This window comes from Microtus oregoni, unplaced genomic scaffold, assembly GCF_018167655.1.
Source record: "Microtus oregoni isolate MIOR12 unplaced genomic scaffold, Mior012 000006F_ref0000085, whole genome shotgun sequence".
NCBI lineage: Eukaryota > Metazoa > Chordata > Mammalia > Rodentia > Cricetidae > Microtus > Microtus oregoni.
In genome coordinates, this window is record NW_024543065.1 from 42510955 (window position 1) to 42526747 (window position 15793).

The 15793-nt window shown below is 38.5% G+C and overlaps 1 protein-coding gene across 1 annotated transcript in view; it reads left to right on the forward strand.

Annotated features, from left to right (window-relative positions):
* Positions 1-15793, forward strand: part of LOC121449829 (killer cell immunoglobulin-like receptor 3DL1) — a 38656-nt gene that overhangs the window by 6332 nt on the left and 16531 nt on the right. Inside the window, exon 5 of the mRNA XM_041654500.1 lies at positions 165-297. Within this exon, the coding sequence (XP_041510434.1) occupies positions 165-297 (133 nt within the window). The remainder of the gene's footprint in view (positions 1-164; positions 298-15793) is intronic.

The window sequence follows — 15793 nt, forward strand, 5'->3', positions numbered from 1 at the left end:
TAAATATTAAGCAATCTGTTACAGATATCCTAAAACTGACATCTTATCGATTCATATCTTCCATCAGATAATCATGGGCTCCTGCATATTCTGATTAGACTGTCACTTTTCATGATTGCTGTCTTCCTCATCTTCATCATTCATTCTTGGACCTCTGCCAAAAGGAATATTAAAAAGAAGCCAGAAAGAGACATCTAAGGAGCCAGAGAAACTGAACTTGGAGGAAAACAGGTATGTGATCTTCATTCACTTAGGCCAGGACAGGGCCACTGAGTTAGGGCTTTACAAAGAGAAAAGGTAAGTCCTTATTCTTTCCCTAAGCCTTCAAAGTAGGGACTAATTCTTCACAATCAAAGCAGACTAATATCTAGGAGAAGGTCTTATGAAAGACAGAAAGCTAACATGAGAATGAGTAGCATAGCAAATGATAAGATGGGGCTTAGAACATAGAGATGCAGAACAGCTGACTCTGCTCTAGGGAAGAAGAGCCACCTTGGAGTTTACCGTATCTCTCAATAAAACATCAATATTAGAAATGAGCTTGCAGAAGTGCGTTTTAGGTGTCTTTAACTACTTCTGTCCCCCAAAAACTACAGTCATAAATGACCAAGGGTATGAAGTTAAAAGAACATGAAAGAAATAGATTCTCATGAACTTAGCTTGTTCCATATATGATGGGTCCCACATTCCCTCATACTGTCTAGAATATGTGCATACAACATCACTTAACATTTACCTCTTTCTAGGAACATGAAAGAAAAGAAATGCTGGAGGTGACATACACAGAATTTGAACAGTGGACATTCAAACAATTGACCATGCCCGATACCGAGCAGCCCCAGGAATTTTGCAGAGATCAGTGTGTACATGGTAGTTATGAAACAATAATCTAAGAACAAAGATTATCTGTAGCTCATGAGTTCTCAAATAAAGTTCTGAAGAATTCCTCTGTGGAGACCACAGCACATTTGGCAGCACAAAAGAACAGAAGCAATGAAACAATTATTGAAATCATAACAGAGGTCTCTAACTTCAGAATCATCCATCATTATTCTGGTCTGCATCTGAATGTGGCTTTCTTTCATTTAAAAATATTAGGACTCTCACTTTTCCTTAGATAGAAATCAAAACCTTTTCCTCAATCTATTGGTATTTATTTCTTTTCACTTCTACCAACCTGTAAAACCTAAATAGCTGCATATTCTAGACCTACTTGAAACTGTAATCATTTGAGTATATCACACTTTCATATCAGCAACAGTCTCACTCTTTTATTAGTATATATTACTAATATGTAATAATGCTATACAACACATTGAGTCTCAAGACATTTTCTTATATGAATCTGTATTTTGATCATTATCAAACCCAGTTATCCTATATTGGCTTTTCAATACTCCTTCTAATGTCCTTCCAGAGTCCCACACTTAACATAGGGCTTTAGCATATGCTGTGCTGCATCTTTGCTCTTTGTCAAGGTTGTCTCTCATCAGATGCATCCATGTGTTTCTTTAATCTTTCAATGTAGACTCCTCTATTGAGAAAAGTTTTTTTTTTAAATATGATTGAAGTAAGGCACCATCTAGTTCTGCCAAGTCTGTTACTCTGCACCTGAGAAGTTAGTTCCTCTGAGTCTAAGTCTTTTGGAAGAAAGATCATTAAGGCTCAGGAGGTAAACAAAACCTTACAAGTATCAGCAAGATCCTAAAACAAACAAAACTTAAATGTGCCCTCCTAAGATTTTATGAGTAATAACAATCACAGAGCATAGAAGACTCTCCAGTTAACCAAACCACCTGCAAGGCAGCAAGGGAGCACCAGGTGAGCCGCTTTCCTGTAGCATCACCCATTTTCTCACAAGCGTGTGGAGATACAGACATTTTTGAGTCACCTGTGCTCCCATTATTATCTCCTCATACAGTGCCATGGCTAATGTCACATGGATGGCTAACTTTACTTTTAAAAGTTTAAAATTTCTGAGCTCAAGAGAATTATAGAGCAAAATTGGACTTGAATGTTAAAGCCTGCTAACAGTTCTTTTTGTAGTTGACTGGTCTTGTACAACTTTAACAAAACTGCTCTTTCTGTTTCTACAAATGAAACCTTGCTTTGTACCAGATGACCTGTTTTCTTCTAGACAGAATATAACTTTAGGTCATTGCCTTTATAAATCACCTGACTGAGGTATCTCGAAGCTGCCATTTGGAATTCTAGATGTATGCCTGGTGTCGGGATATGAATAAAAGCCTCTGCTTTATTAGAATGTATTAATTGTCAGAGTGTTGAATCTCTAAACAAACATGCTTGTCCGTAGAACCATGATCCTGTAAGCTACCCTACTAAACTCCTGAGTTCAGTAAAATAGTCCTGGGTGGATCATTTATTGCATCTGTCATAGGTGACCTATCTGGTATCAACAGATGTCTGCTCACATCTCACAATAAAGAATCACACAATCTATGTACACAGTAACAATTTTAGATATGGTTTCTCTTGCTGGGATAAACCCTGACCAAAAGCTAATTGATGCAAAGTATATATTTGGATTACATATCTAACATACCCCAGATCACAATCCATTCAGTGAAGCCAAGGCCAGGAAACTGGAGGCAACAACTGAAGCAGATGGAACAAAGTTCATCACACACTGGATCATTCCTCATGCCTTGCTCAGCCTACTTTATTATATACAACTTCAGATGACCTGCCAAGCAGTGGCATCATCACAGTGGTCTAAGCCATCTCACTTCAACCATGAATCAAGAAAATGCCCAGCAGACTTGCCTATAGACAAATCATGTGGATGCATTTTCTCAAATGAGAGTTCCAATTCCCAAATAACTACAACTTGTGTGAAGTGAAAAATAATCAGCTAGAACATTACCCCTCTATTCTCTTCTGCATGTCCATGCTAGTATTGTAAAATACATCTTTGTTTGTGTGCCCCTCTGTCTGACTGTTGATTTGAAACCGGAACTTGATAAGTACCCTCAACTTAGGGTAGTCTTACTTTATCCTCCCAAGAGTTAAAGGTACAGGGGCTGTGAGAATTCAGAAGTTGGAATTTTATTTTAAGTATCTTTAATCTAAATTCCTTTCAAGAATGCAGCAGAGAGGTTTTTGAGTGCCATGTGACTTGAAAATTTTAGGCAGTAAAAAAAAATCAAAAGCATGAAAGTGAATACACCTAGAACTCACATTTAGCAAAATAAGCTAGATTCTGATAGGTAAATACTACACATTTTATATGTGTAAACTAGATATAAAATTACATTTTTACTTTTTTACTTTAATTATCTTTTTAGTTTAGCATGCACAGTATTGGGTTTCATCTGTATACATATGTATAATATTGTGTGTGTGTGTGTGTGAGAGAGAGAGAGAGAGAGAGAGACAGAGACAGAGACAGAGACAGAGACAGAGGGAGAATCTAGAAAGTAAGACAAGAAAATGAAGAAAGAGACCTTCTTAAGGTAAGATTTTTTATTTGAGGAAATTTTGTTTTCTCTTTATTTTTAAAAATTAATATTTTGTAGTCCAATTACAATTTACTCTCTATTCCTCCTCTCCTCCTCTTCCCTCCTCCCAGCTGACTTTCCCCCTTCCACTCCTCCTCCTTTCTTATCAGGAAAGGGCAAGTCTCCCATAAACATAACCAGCCATAGTATATCGAGTTACAATAAGAACTAGAACCTCCTCTCCTATTGAGACTGAACAAGGCAACTCAGTATGAGGGAAGGGTCCCAAAAATGGGTTAACACAGTCAGAAAGAGCCTTATGAGACCCACAAGACCAAGCTTTACAACTGTAGCACATGGAGAGGGCCTAGGCCAGTCAAATGCAAGTTCACTGATTGTCGGTTCAGTATCTGAGCCCTTATGAGCCCAGGTTAGTTGATTCTGTGATTTTCTAGTGCTGTCCTTGACTCTTCTGGCTCTTACAATTCTTTCTCCCTCTCTTCAGCAGGCTTCCCTGAGGTTCACCTTCTGTTTGGATGTAGGTCTCTGCATCTGTTTTCGTCTATTGCTGAATGAAACCTCTCTGATGATAATTAAGCTAAGCAACAGTGTGTGAATATAGCAGAATATCATTAATAATCATTTAATTGACAATTTGTGCCAGTCATGTTTGGTTCTATTCTAAATCTCTGGGCTGTCCGGCCTCTGGGTCTGGCACTCCAGGCAGTGTTAGGGATGGACTCCCTCTCATGGTATGGGTCACCAGCTGGATCAGTTGTTGGTTGGCCACTCCCACATTTCATACCAACATTCCTCCACCATAACTTGAAAGTAGAGCAAATTTTATGTGAAAGGTTATGTGCTGGTTTGGCCCGCAATCCCTCCACTGGTCTTGCCTGGTTAGAGGACATGGCTGGATCAGGCTCTGACCTCAATCACTAGGATTCTTTTTTTTTTCTTTTTTTTTTCCATTTTTTTTATTGAGAAAAGGAGAAAAAAAAAACAAGTTTCCACCTCCTCCCAGCCTCCCATTTCCCTCCCCCTCCTCCCATCCTTCTCCCACTCCCCCCACTCCACTCCCCCTCCTTCTCCAGTCCAAAGAGCAGTCAGGGTTTTCTGCCCTGTGGTAAGTCCTAGGTCCTCCCCTCTCCGTCCATTTCTAGGAAGGTGAACATCCAAACTGGCTAGGCTCCCACAAAGCCAGCACATTACGTAGGTTCAAAACCCCGTACCATTGTCCTTGGCTTCTCATCAGCCCTCATTGTTCGCCATGCTCAGAGAGTCCGGTTTTATCCCATGCTTTTTCAGTCACAGTCCAGCTGGCCTTGGTGAGCTTCCAATAGATCAGCTCCACTGTCTCCGTGGGTGGGTGCACCCCTCGTGGTCCCGACTTCTTTGCTCATGATCTCCCTCCTTCTGCTCCTCATTGGGACCTTGGGAGCTCAGTCCAGTGCTCCAGTGTGGGTCTCTGTCTCTATCTCCATCCATCACCAGATGAAGGTTCTATGATGATATGCAAGATATTCGTCAGTATTGCTCTAGGATAGGGTCATTTCAGGTTCCCTATCCTCAGCTGCCCAAGGAACTAACTGGGGACCTCGGTTTGGGCATCTGGGAGCCACTCTAGGTTCAAGTCTCTTGCCAACTCTAAGGTGGCTCCCTTAACTAAGAATTGTGCTTCCGTGCTCCCCTATCTAACCTTCCTTTATCCCAATCCTCCTTTTTCCCCAAGTTCCCCCCATTCTCCCCTTCTCCCTTTTCTCTCCCCATCTCCCCTCTTGGCTATGGGAAGTAGACAAAATTGCCAGGGAGAAAATTGAGATCTTGGGGTTGGGGTGGGATGGGAATCACTAAGATTCTTAACTAAGATCATACTCATAGATACTTAAGATTTTCTGTTGCACTAGATTTCAAGCTCATCCCAAAGACGATCCTGATCCCATTTGTCTTTCCCAGTTCTCTCTCCATCCAACCTCCACCTGGTCTCTCCTGTTCCCATGCTCATTTCCCCATCTAGACCCCTCCCCCAAATCTACCTGTAATTTATTCTATTCTCCCTTCCCAGAAAGATTCATGGTTGTGCCCCCCCCCCCCGCCAAACCCTCATCCTTACTTAAGTTCTTGGTAAATTCTGTAAATTGCAGCATGGTTATCCTTTACTTTATGGCTAATATCCACTTATATGTGAGTATATACCATGCTTTTCTTCCTGGGTCTGGGTTATCTCAATCAGGATGGATTATCTTTTCAATTCCATCCATTTGCCAGCAAGTTGCATGTTTCATACATTCATACAATATATTTTGATCATATTCTTTACTGACTTATTTACCAAACTCCTCCCAAAAAACTGGCATCTTAGTGATCTACAGCAGCCCCTTGTAGGTCTCAAGATACAGTGCTAAAGAAGAGGCAGTGAAAAAAACCTAAGACCCAGAGAATGGAGAAGTGTGCTGTGAGGTGCTAGCCACTGTACATGTCATGGCTATTGAAGACATAAACGCACAGAGACAATGATTACCTCCTAGTGAATCAATAAAAATGAATACAGGATTTGTCAACTTACAGTCCTTCAGGCACATAATCAAGAGTGCTTTAACTGGAGAATGTAGTTCCGCTCTTATTGCTTGGGAAAGTGATATCTAAATGGATATGGCAGTTCTGAAGTCTCAGCAACTGTAGAGTCCATTTCATTCACCCTACTGAGACCTGACAAGATCAGTCCAGCAGAAAATCTCAATCTCTCTCTCTCTCTCTCTCTCTCTCTCTCTCTCTCTCTCTCTCAGAATTTTGTTTCCCCTTTATGAGCTCTCCACACACTGGTTCCTATGTAAATAAAGGTGCAGAGCTATTGTTCTGAGTATTTTGTTACTTTTACTTTGAATCTTAGCAAACATCTGATAACTGTACAAAATAATTTGACCTATACTACTGACTAAGCCTATGTTAATTCCTCTCTCACTTATGGTGATGAACCCTTCTATGAGAGGCCAGGGTTTCATGAACCCTTAATTCCTATTTAAAGAAAATTTTTCTACCCTTCTCTGAGAACTTGGCTCTTCATACTGGTTGCCAGCTCTGGGAATTCCATGCAAATGCTATGAATGGCAGAGGAACAAACCTCAAGGGGCAATGAGGAAACACAGCTCTGTATGACTTAGTTAGCCTGGATGTTACAAACTTCTTCAGTCTAATCCCAAGCACTTTATCTTAAGCACAATGAAAACAGTATACTTTGAAGGAAGTTTCCTAATATAATACAGTCCCCAGTGGAAAAAAACTGTATAGTGACATCAGAACTTAATATAAATTACATGTCGTTTCTTCCAAGAATATAGGCTCTAGAAATAAGCTACCTGTATTATCTTAAAGCTGATTAAATTTTTAGGTCAATGTAACGGCGTAAACGAATGCAGACAGATTGTAAATATATATATATCTATAGCTTTAATGTAGAAATAGACTTACAGAACCACCGTTCCTGCAGAGACCAGGAAAGCAGAAGTGGCGGCTGGGAGCACGCTCGCCAAATTTATAGGTAGACATTAGCCCAAGGCGAACACGCCCCCCCAAGGGGGAGAACCTATCCCTACAGGTTAACAAACAAAATATAGAGCTTTATGGTATATTTATACATATGTGTCATGCTATGTATATGAAAATGACAAAGAAAACCAATGCCTTATCTTTTATGATGGTTCCTGATACTTATAGATGGGTGTGATATAGAGATGAAGGGAGCATAAGTAAGGTAGAGAATAAAGAATGGTGGGTAACAGAATCCATGTAATAAGAAAGCAGAAGAGAGAACCAACAAGAAGGAAGAAAATCAGAAGGGTCAGGGGAAGCAGTGATCTGATCTTCCAAGACAAAATCAATACATTCCAAGAATTGGGTAACATCACGAAAGAGGACCAGAGGAAAGAACATAAGAGCTAAAAGATGGGAAGGAGTGCTGTGAGAGGTTGGTCTCTAATGACGTGGCTATTACAAAAATGAATTCATAGCATCTGTGATTACCTAGTAGATCAATAAACATGAGTATGCAACTATATCCATGGTGTGCTATGACAAATGTCCTTCAGGCATGTTCTCTAGAGTGGTTAGTATAGCTACATACCGTGGTGGCACTCATTTCTAAAAATTTTAGGCAATTGTAAATGGCAATATTATCTTGGTATCTCTGCTAGTATGATCTTTATTTTAAAATGTCCACTTTCCACAGTCTATACTCACTTCAAGATTGTAGTAGGAGCTGCGGGTTGCATTCTGCCATCCAGCTCCCACCACCTGCTAGCTTTACCCGAAATAACAACACACAAATTGTATTCTTTTAAACACTGCTTGGCCCATTATATCTAGCCTCTTCTCGGCTAACTCTCGCACCTGGACTAGCCCATTTCTAATAATCTGTGTAGCATCAGTCTTACCGGGAAAGATTTAGCATGTCTGACCTGGAAGCTTGCTTCATGGCGTCGGCCCGTGAGAGGGGAGCATAGCCTCTGAGCTCATCCTCTTCCTCCCAGCATTCTGTTCTGTTTACTCCTCCCACCTATGTTTTAACCTATGAGGCCAAGCAGTTTCTTTATTACTTAACCAATGACCTTCCTCCATCACAAGATAGTATGGATAGGATAAAGGTGCAGTGCTTTCTACAACACATGTGGAGGTCAGTGGACCACTTTGTGGAGTCAGAACTTGTCCTACAGTTTTAATTAGCTTCTTCAGTTCGATCCTATTTTGGCAGGCTTATATGTCAGACCTTTCAATCACTGACCCATCTCTCTAATATATAAGCAGTGATTTTTTTCAATCTAGTCTTGTAGACGCATTGGACCATTTATCTTCAAGTAGCATTACCAGGAATCTATTGCTGATGCTTCAGTATTTCTGAAGATGAAGGATTGAAGTCTTGTTTAGTCTCTTCATGACCAGGATGGCACAATAACCATAAGGGTACAGTAGGGGCACATATATTTTAGTGGTAGATAATAGCCATCTAATTGGACTGAAGGTCATCTCAAATGCAAGGAAATATTGCCTGGTTCTGAAAACCTAATCAACTCTCCAGGGCTAGTATTGTTAGTTATCTTGAAATATATATATATATATATATATATATATATATATATATATATATAATTTTACTAAATATACATAGCCACTAATTGTAATATAAATATATAAATATTTATTCTTGTACCCAGAGATAAATATAGTTCTCACACATCATCAAAAATAAAATTTCTATTAGCCTCAGACAATCACCACTACAACAACAGAAACCATTAAAAATACAGATAACAGGTTATTGTACCCTCCCCAGCCTTAGTCAATCTCTCTAAAACTTCCTGCATCCGAGGCCCAGAGAACATCATGCAAATGTGATAAAAAATATTGTCAATCCAGAGGAACAGGAAGTTTGCTGTCAGATTGCATCTTATAGATATTTAGTCATCCCTAAAATGGCACACAAATAAATAACATCAAACAGATTATCAAGTTGTATTTATATATTTAGGAATATAAATGTATGTGTGTATGTGTGTGGTGATGGAGAAATATATAAAGATAATTAAAGATAAAGGTGAATTGAGAGAATAAAGAGCTATATAAGAGAGATTGAGAGCAGTAAGGGAAGAAGAAATGGTATAATTATAATTCATTTGAAAAAATATTAAAATTTTAACTTTAGAAATGTAGAGTAAAAGCTGGGCAGTGGTGGCGCGTGCTTTTAATCCCAGCACATGGGAGGAAGAGGCAGGCAGATCTCTATGAGTTCGAGGCCAGCCTTGTCTACAAGAGCTAGTTCCAGGACAGTCAGAACTGCTTATGCAGAGAAACCCTGTGTCAGAAAAAAAAACAAAAAAAAGGAAATGTAAAGTAATAAATAATAAGGAAAACCTATAATGTAATAAAATATAGCAGATAACAAATACTATAAATGCATAGTACATTTCCAGGTTTTGTGTGGCCAATAGTCAGTCCCATTTCAAATGTTCCTATTTCTTTGCAGTGTCCTGTAGTAGTTTCTTATCCTCTGAGAGACTGTAGTAGAAATATATTATAAGAATGTTGAAGCTTTCAATACTGTAGCTCTGTAATAGAGTTTGAAGTCAGGGATGGTAATGCCTCCAGAAGTTCCTTTATTGTATAAAATTGTTTTGGCTGTCCTGGGTTTTTGTTTTTCCATATAAATTTGATTACTGTTCTCTCAAGGTCTGTGAAGAATTTTCTTGGGATTTTAATGGGAATTGTGTTGAATTTATAGATTGCCTTTGGTAGAATTGCCATTTTTACTATTTTGATTCTACCCATCCAAGAGAATGGGAGATCCTTTCATTTTCTGGTGGCCTCATCAATTTTTTTTCTTCAAAGACTTAAAGTTCTTGTCAAATAATTCTTTCATATCCTTGGTTAGAGTTAACCCAAGATACGTTATGCTATTTGTGGCTGTCGTAAAAGGTGAAGTTTCTCTGAATTCCATCTCTGCTTCTCTATCCTTTGCTTATAGGAGGGCTACTGATGATCTTGTAACCTGCCACATCACTGAAGTTATTTATCAGCTGTAGGAGTTCTTTGGTAGAGTTTTTGGAGTCACTGATGTACACTATCATATCATCTGCAAATAACGAAAGTTTGACTTCTTCCTTTCCAATTTGAATCCCCTTGATCTCCTTATGTTGTCTTGTTGTTATTGCTAGAACTTCAAGAGCTATGTTGAAGAGATATGATGAGAATGGACAGCCTTGTCTTGTTCCTGATTTTAGTGAAATGGCTTTGAGTTTCTCTCCATTTAATTTGATATTAGCTGTTGGCTTGCTATATATTGTTTTTATTATATTTCGGTATGATCCTTGTATCCATAACCTCTCCAAAACCTTTATAATAAAGGGGTGTAAAATTTTGTCAAATACTTTTTCCACATCTAATGAAATGATCATGTGTTTTTTTTCTTTTAGTTTATTTATATGATGAATTAAATTGATAGATTTTCGTATGTTGAACTAGCCCTGCATCTCTGGGATGAAGCCTACTTGGTCGTATTGGATAATTTTTTTATTGTGTTCTTGGATTCTGTTTGCCAGAATTTTATTGAGAATTTTTCCATCGATGTTCATGAGTGAGATTGGTCTGTAATTCTCTTTCTTGGTTGGGTCTTTGTGTGGTTTTGGAATCAGGGAGACTGCAGCTTCATAAAAAGAGTTTGGCAATGACTCCTTATGTGAAACACATTAAGGAGTATAGGTATCAGTTCTTCTTGGAAGTTCTGATAAAATTCTGCATTAAAACCATCAGATCCTGGGCTTTTTTTTTTTTTGGTTGGAAGGTTTTTATGACAGCTTCTATTTCCTCATGATTTATAGGTCTATTTAAATTGTTCACCTGGTCTTGATTTAATTTTGGTAAATGGTACTTATCTAAAAACGAGTCCATTTCTTTTACATTTTCCAACTTTGTGGCATATAAGCTTTTGTAGTAAGACCTAATGATTCTCTGAATTTCCTCAGTGTCTGTTGTTATGTCCCCCTTTTCCTTTCTGATCTTGTTAATTTGCATGTTCTCTCTCTGCCTTTTGATTAGTTTGGATAACAGTTTGTCAATCTTGCTGACTTTCTCAAAGAACCAGCTCTTTGTTTCATTGATTCTTTAGATTGTTTTCTGTGTTTCTGTTTTGTTGATTTTAGCCCTCAGTTTGATTATTTCCAGTCTTCTACTCCTCCTGGGTGAGTCTGCTTCTTTTTTTCTAATGGGAGCTCACGAAGGCCAGCTGTACTGGGTCTGAACGAGCATGTGATCCAACCGGACTCTATGAATGTGGCTGACAATGAGGGTGGACAGAGAACCCAAGATGACACTGGATTTTGATTCTACTGCATGTACTATCTTTTTGGGAGCCTATTCTGTTTAGATGCACATCTTCCTAGACCTGGATGGAGTGGGGGATGTTGGACTTCTCTCCAGGCAGGGAACGCTGACTCCTCTTAGGACTGGAGAGGGAGGGGAGGAGGAGTGGGGAAGTTGTAGTGGGGAAAAGGAGAGTGGGGGAAGGATAAGTGGGGGAGGGGATGGAAAGGGGAGTATGGGAGGAGGTAGAAATGTTAAATAAATCAATTTTTTTAAAAAAAGAATTTTTTAAAAAAGAATATTGATGTTTCTTATATTGGTTCATGGTCATTTATTTAATATGCCCTACTGAAATAAAGAACAAGTGCTATTGAGTCAGGAATGAGCCTTGCAAAATAAAAATCTCAGGGAAAATGCAAAACAACTTGTCAAATTGTACATTTAAACATTCTCAGAAACTTCAATATCAACCACTCAACAATAAAGAGAAACAACACATCACAGTAAGTATATGTGAAATTTTTGGTTAAAACAAATGGTAAGCGTATAGGGTTGGGGAGATCTGTCAGAAGTTGAGTGATTCCGCACTTTCAGATGACCCAGTTCAGTGCCTAATGCCCACACCAGGAAGTTTACAACTGCCTGTGACTCCAGCTCCAGAGGATCTGCTAGTGCCCTCTTCTGGCCAAACGAGGTACAAGCACTCCCATGTACATATTCTCACATAATTTAAAATGAAATTTTTCATAGAATTCCAGTCTGTCAAGGGTAAGGAATGATGCAGACTGGTAATTAAATTGCATCAATATCTTTCCCTTGCACAGTTTTTCATGGAAGATGAAGGACTGCTCATCTTGAATTTTATGTGCTAAAGCCTCAGGAACATATAGATAAAACCATAAGGCATTTTGTAGTGTTAATAGGAACAGATCCCAGGGTGTTCTGGAAGGTTCCTACTTACCTCCATTCATACCATTTTTAGCACATATTATATTTATCTTTATAATTTCATGGGAAAATACAGAACATAAAGTCCTTATTTCATATAATTTTATTTGCATTAGTTCTTTGATAATATCAAGCAATATGCTTTGATTATATTCAGACCCTTACTCAACTTCTTCTGGACCTACCTACCAAACTCTGTTATCATTTTTATCCATGAAGTTCACTTTGTGATGCCCACATATTCATGAATGTGCAGCTTATAACGAAGCATGAACTCATTTATAGCAACACCCTTGAACCTGACTCTCCAAACAGCTGTTATTTGCCTATAACTCCTTGACTAGGGGTGGGACTTGATGTCCACATCCCTACTGCATGCTGGAATGTGGTCTACTTAAGCATGTACTGATCTTGGGCATGCAGTCACAACTACTTTTGAGTCCATATATGCCATTGTCCTCCTGTGGTCAGGAGATACACTTCTTGGTAGTTATTATCAACCTCTTTTAGCCATTTTTGGTCCATCTTTTTCACAATGAATACTGAACATTGTAGATATATACATGAAGCTAATATCCCATTTAGAGCCAAGTATCCCAAAGTCTTGTATCCTCTACTTTGGTTAGTTGTGGGTATTTGTATTGGTCACTATCTATTGCAGATGAAAGATTCTCTGCTGAGGGGTAAAAGACTCATTAATGTAGGAGTCTAAAGAAAAGTCATTAGGAGTCAGTTTAATACTGTATACATTTAGTAGAATAAGAATAGTAGATTCTTCATCAAGAATATTGTCCTAAAGATTAACAGTCCATTGATTACACATATTTCAATAAATGTTAGGCAATATCTTACAGGGATTCTAAGATTCACATATTATTGGATTCGTGTCTTCCATCAGATGAGAACAGGATCCTGCATATTTGGATTAGAACGTCAGTTTTCATGATATTTTCCTTCCTCATCTTCCTGATTCATTCTTGGTTCTCCATGGAAATGAATAAGAGTCAGGCAGAAGCCACTGAGTGTCTTAAACATATGTTGTTTTGTGCATCCAAAATGTTCTGTCAAAGTCATCTCTCATCAGAAGCATCCATGTATTTCCTTAACCTTAAATGTAGACTTCTCTATTGATAAAAGTTTTCTAAAATGTGATTGGGGTAAGGCCAAGTTTCCATTGCTATGCTCCTGAGAAGGTAATTCCTCTGAATTGAAGCATTGCCTTTTAAAAGTGGAATCATTAAGACTCAGGAAGTAAACTTTGCAAGTATCAGGAAGACCGTGAAACATACAAGACTCACAGTTTCACAAGTGCCCTCCCTAAGATTTTATGAGTAATAGCAAAGCAGAGGAGACCCTTCAGTTAACCAAGTTGCCTGAAAGGCATACAGGAAGCTCAAGAGATACAGTATTCTTGTAGCATCACACAGGCTGGCATGGGTTTAAGGAAGTACAGTCACCTTTGAGTCACCATGTTCCCAAAATTATCTCTTCATGCATTGGGATGACTAATGTTATATTTGTGGCCTAATTATGTATTTACAAGTTTACATTTTCTGTGTTTAAAGCAGAATCAGACTTGAAATTGTAAAGCCTCCTAAGGATTCATTTTTTTAATTGCCTGAACCACTTTAACAAAATTGCTGCGTCTGCTTTTGTAAATAAAAGCTAGCCTTGTACCAGATTACCTTCTCTTTGCATGTGAATAGCATATAACACTAGATACTTTGCCTTTAAAATCCCTGTCTCAGGTGTCTTGGGGCTTCCTTTGGGAATCCCACGTCCGAGGTATATAGCTAATTCAGTATATGAATAAAAACATCTGCTTTGTTAAAATTTAATTAAATGTCAGACACGTGAATCTATGAATAATATCACACCCATAGCACCATGATCCTGTAAGCAATCCTAATAATTTATTAGTTCAGGTTAATAGACCTGTCTGGATTATTTATTGGATCTGTCATTGGTGTCCTATCTGAGATCAACATATACTTGCTCATGTCATATTAGAAAGATTCATACAACTTTCGTACATGCTACCAATCTTAAATATGGTTTCTATTGCTGTAATAAAACCCCATGACCAAAAGCTAATTGAGGATAAAGGGTTTCTTTGGTTTACATATCTGAAATATCCCAGGTCACAGTTCATTGAGAGAAGACAAGGCAAGAACCTGGAGGAAGGAACTGAAGCAGAAGCCATGAAGATTCATCACATGCTAGAATGTTCCCCATGAGTTTCTCAGTCTTCTTTCTTGTACAATTAGGATGGCATGCCAAGGAGTGGCATCACATATAGTGGTCAAGGCACATCGCCATGACTCAAGAAAATGCCCAAGAGGCTTACCTATAGGCTAATCATATGGATGAGTTTTCTGAGTGAGGAGCCTCACTTCCCCAATGACTATAACTTATTTCTAATTAACAAAAAATGCAACTAGGGCACTACCTGATATGTTCTCTTTTACATTTTCCTGGCAGGACCATGAGACGAATCTTTGTTAGTTTGTGTGTCTGTATGCCCGTCTGTTAATATGAAACAGGGATGGCCTAAGCACCCTCTAACTTGGCAGATTTCTGCTGAGAAATCCTAAGAGTTAAGATTACGGGGACTGTGAAAATCCAGAAGTTGTAATTTTATTTGAAGTTCCTTACCAAGAATGCAGCAGAGAGGTGCTTTCAAGGGTCATGAGACTTGAATTTTTATGCAGAATAAAAAGTCAAATCAAGAAAATGAATGCAAATAAAAATTATTATTTTTATAAAAATAATCCATATTTAGAGAGAAACAAAGAAATCTAGAAAGAAGAACATGAGAATGAAGAAGGACATCTTCTTAACATAAGACTTTTAAATTTGTAGAAATTTTCCTTTTATATGGTTTTTGCTAGTTAATTAATTAAATTTTACAGCCCAGTCAAAGTTTCCCTCTTCTCCGGCACACCTCTCCTCCCGGTCCTTCCTCCAAAATCCCCTCCACCCTTCCATTCCTCCTCCTTTCTCTTCTGAATAGGGCAGGCCTTCCATAGATATCAGTCTGCAATGGTATATAAATTTGCAGTGAGACCAGGCATCTCCTTTCCCTTTGAAGCTGGAAGAGGCAACCCAGTAGAAGGAAAGGGTCCTAAAAACACATAGCAGAGTCAGATACTCCCCTGCTGCCACTGTTAGATTTGCCACAAGAATACCAAGCTACATAATTGTAATATATGCGCAGATGTCCTAGGTCAGTACCATGCAAGCTGTCTGGTTTGAAGTTCATTCTCTGTGAGCCCCTATGACCTCAGGTTAGTTGATTCTGTGGTTTTCCTGTGGTGCTATTGGCCCCTCTGGCTTTCACAAATCTTTCTATCCATCTTTAACAGGATTTCCCAAGGTCTTTCTAACATTTGGCTGTAGATTTCTGCATCTGTTTCCATCTGCTACTGGGTGAACCCTCTCTGGTAGTAACTGGGCTAGGCAACAATCTACGAGTATAGCAGAATATCACTAGGAATCAATTCATTGAATTGTTTTGGCATGTAATGTTTGGTTCTATC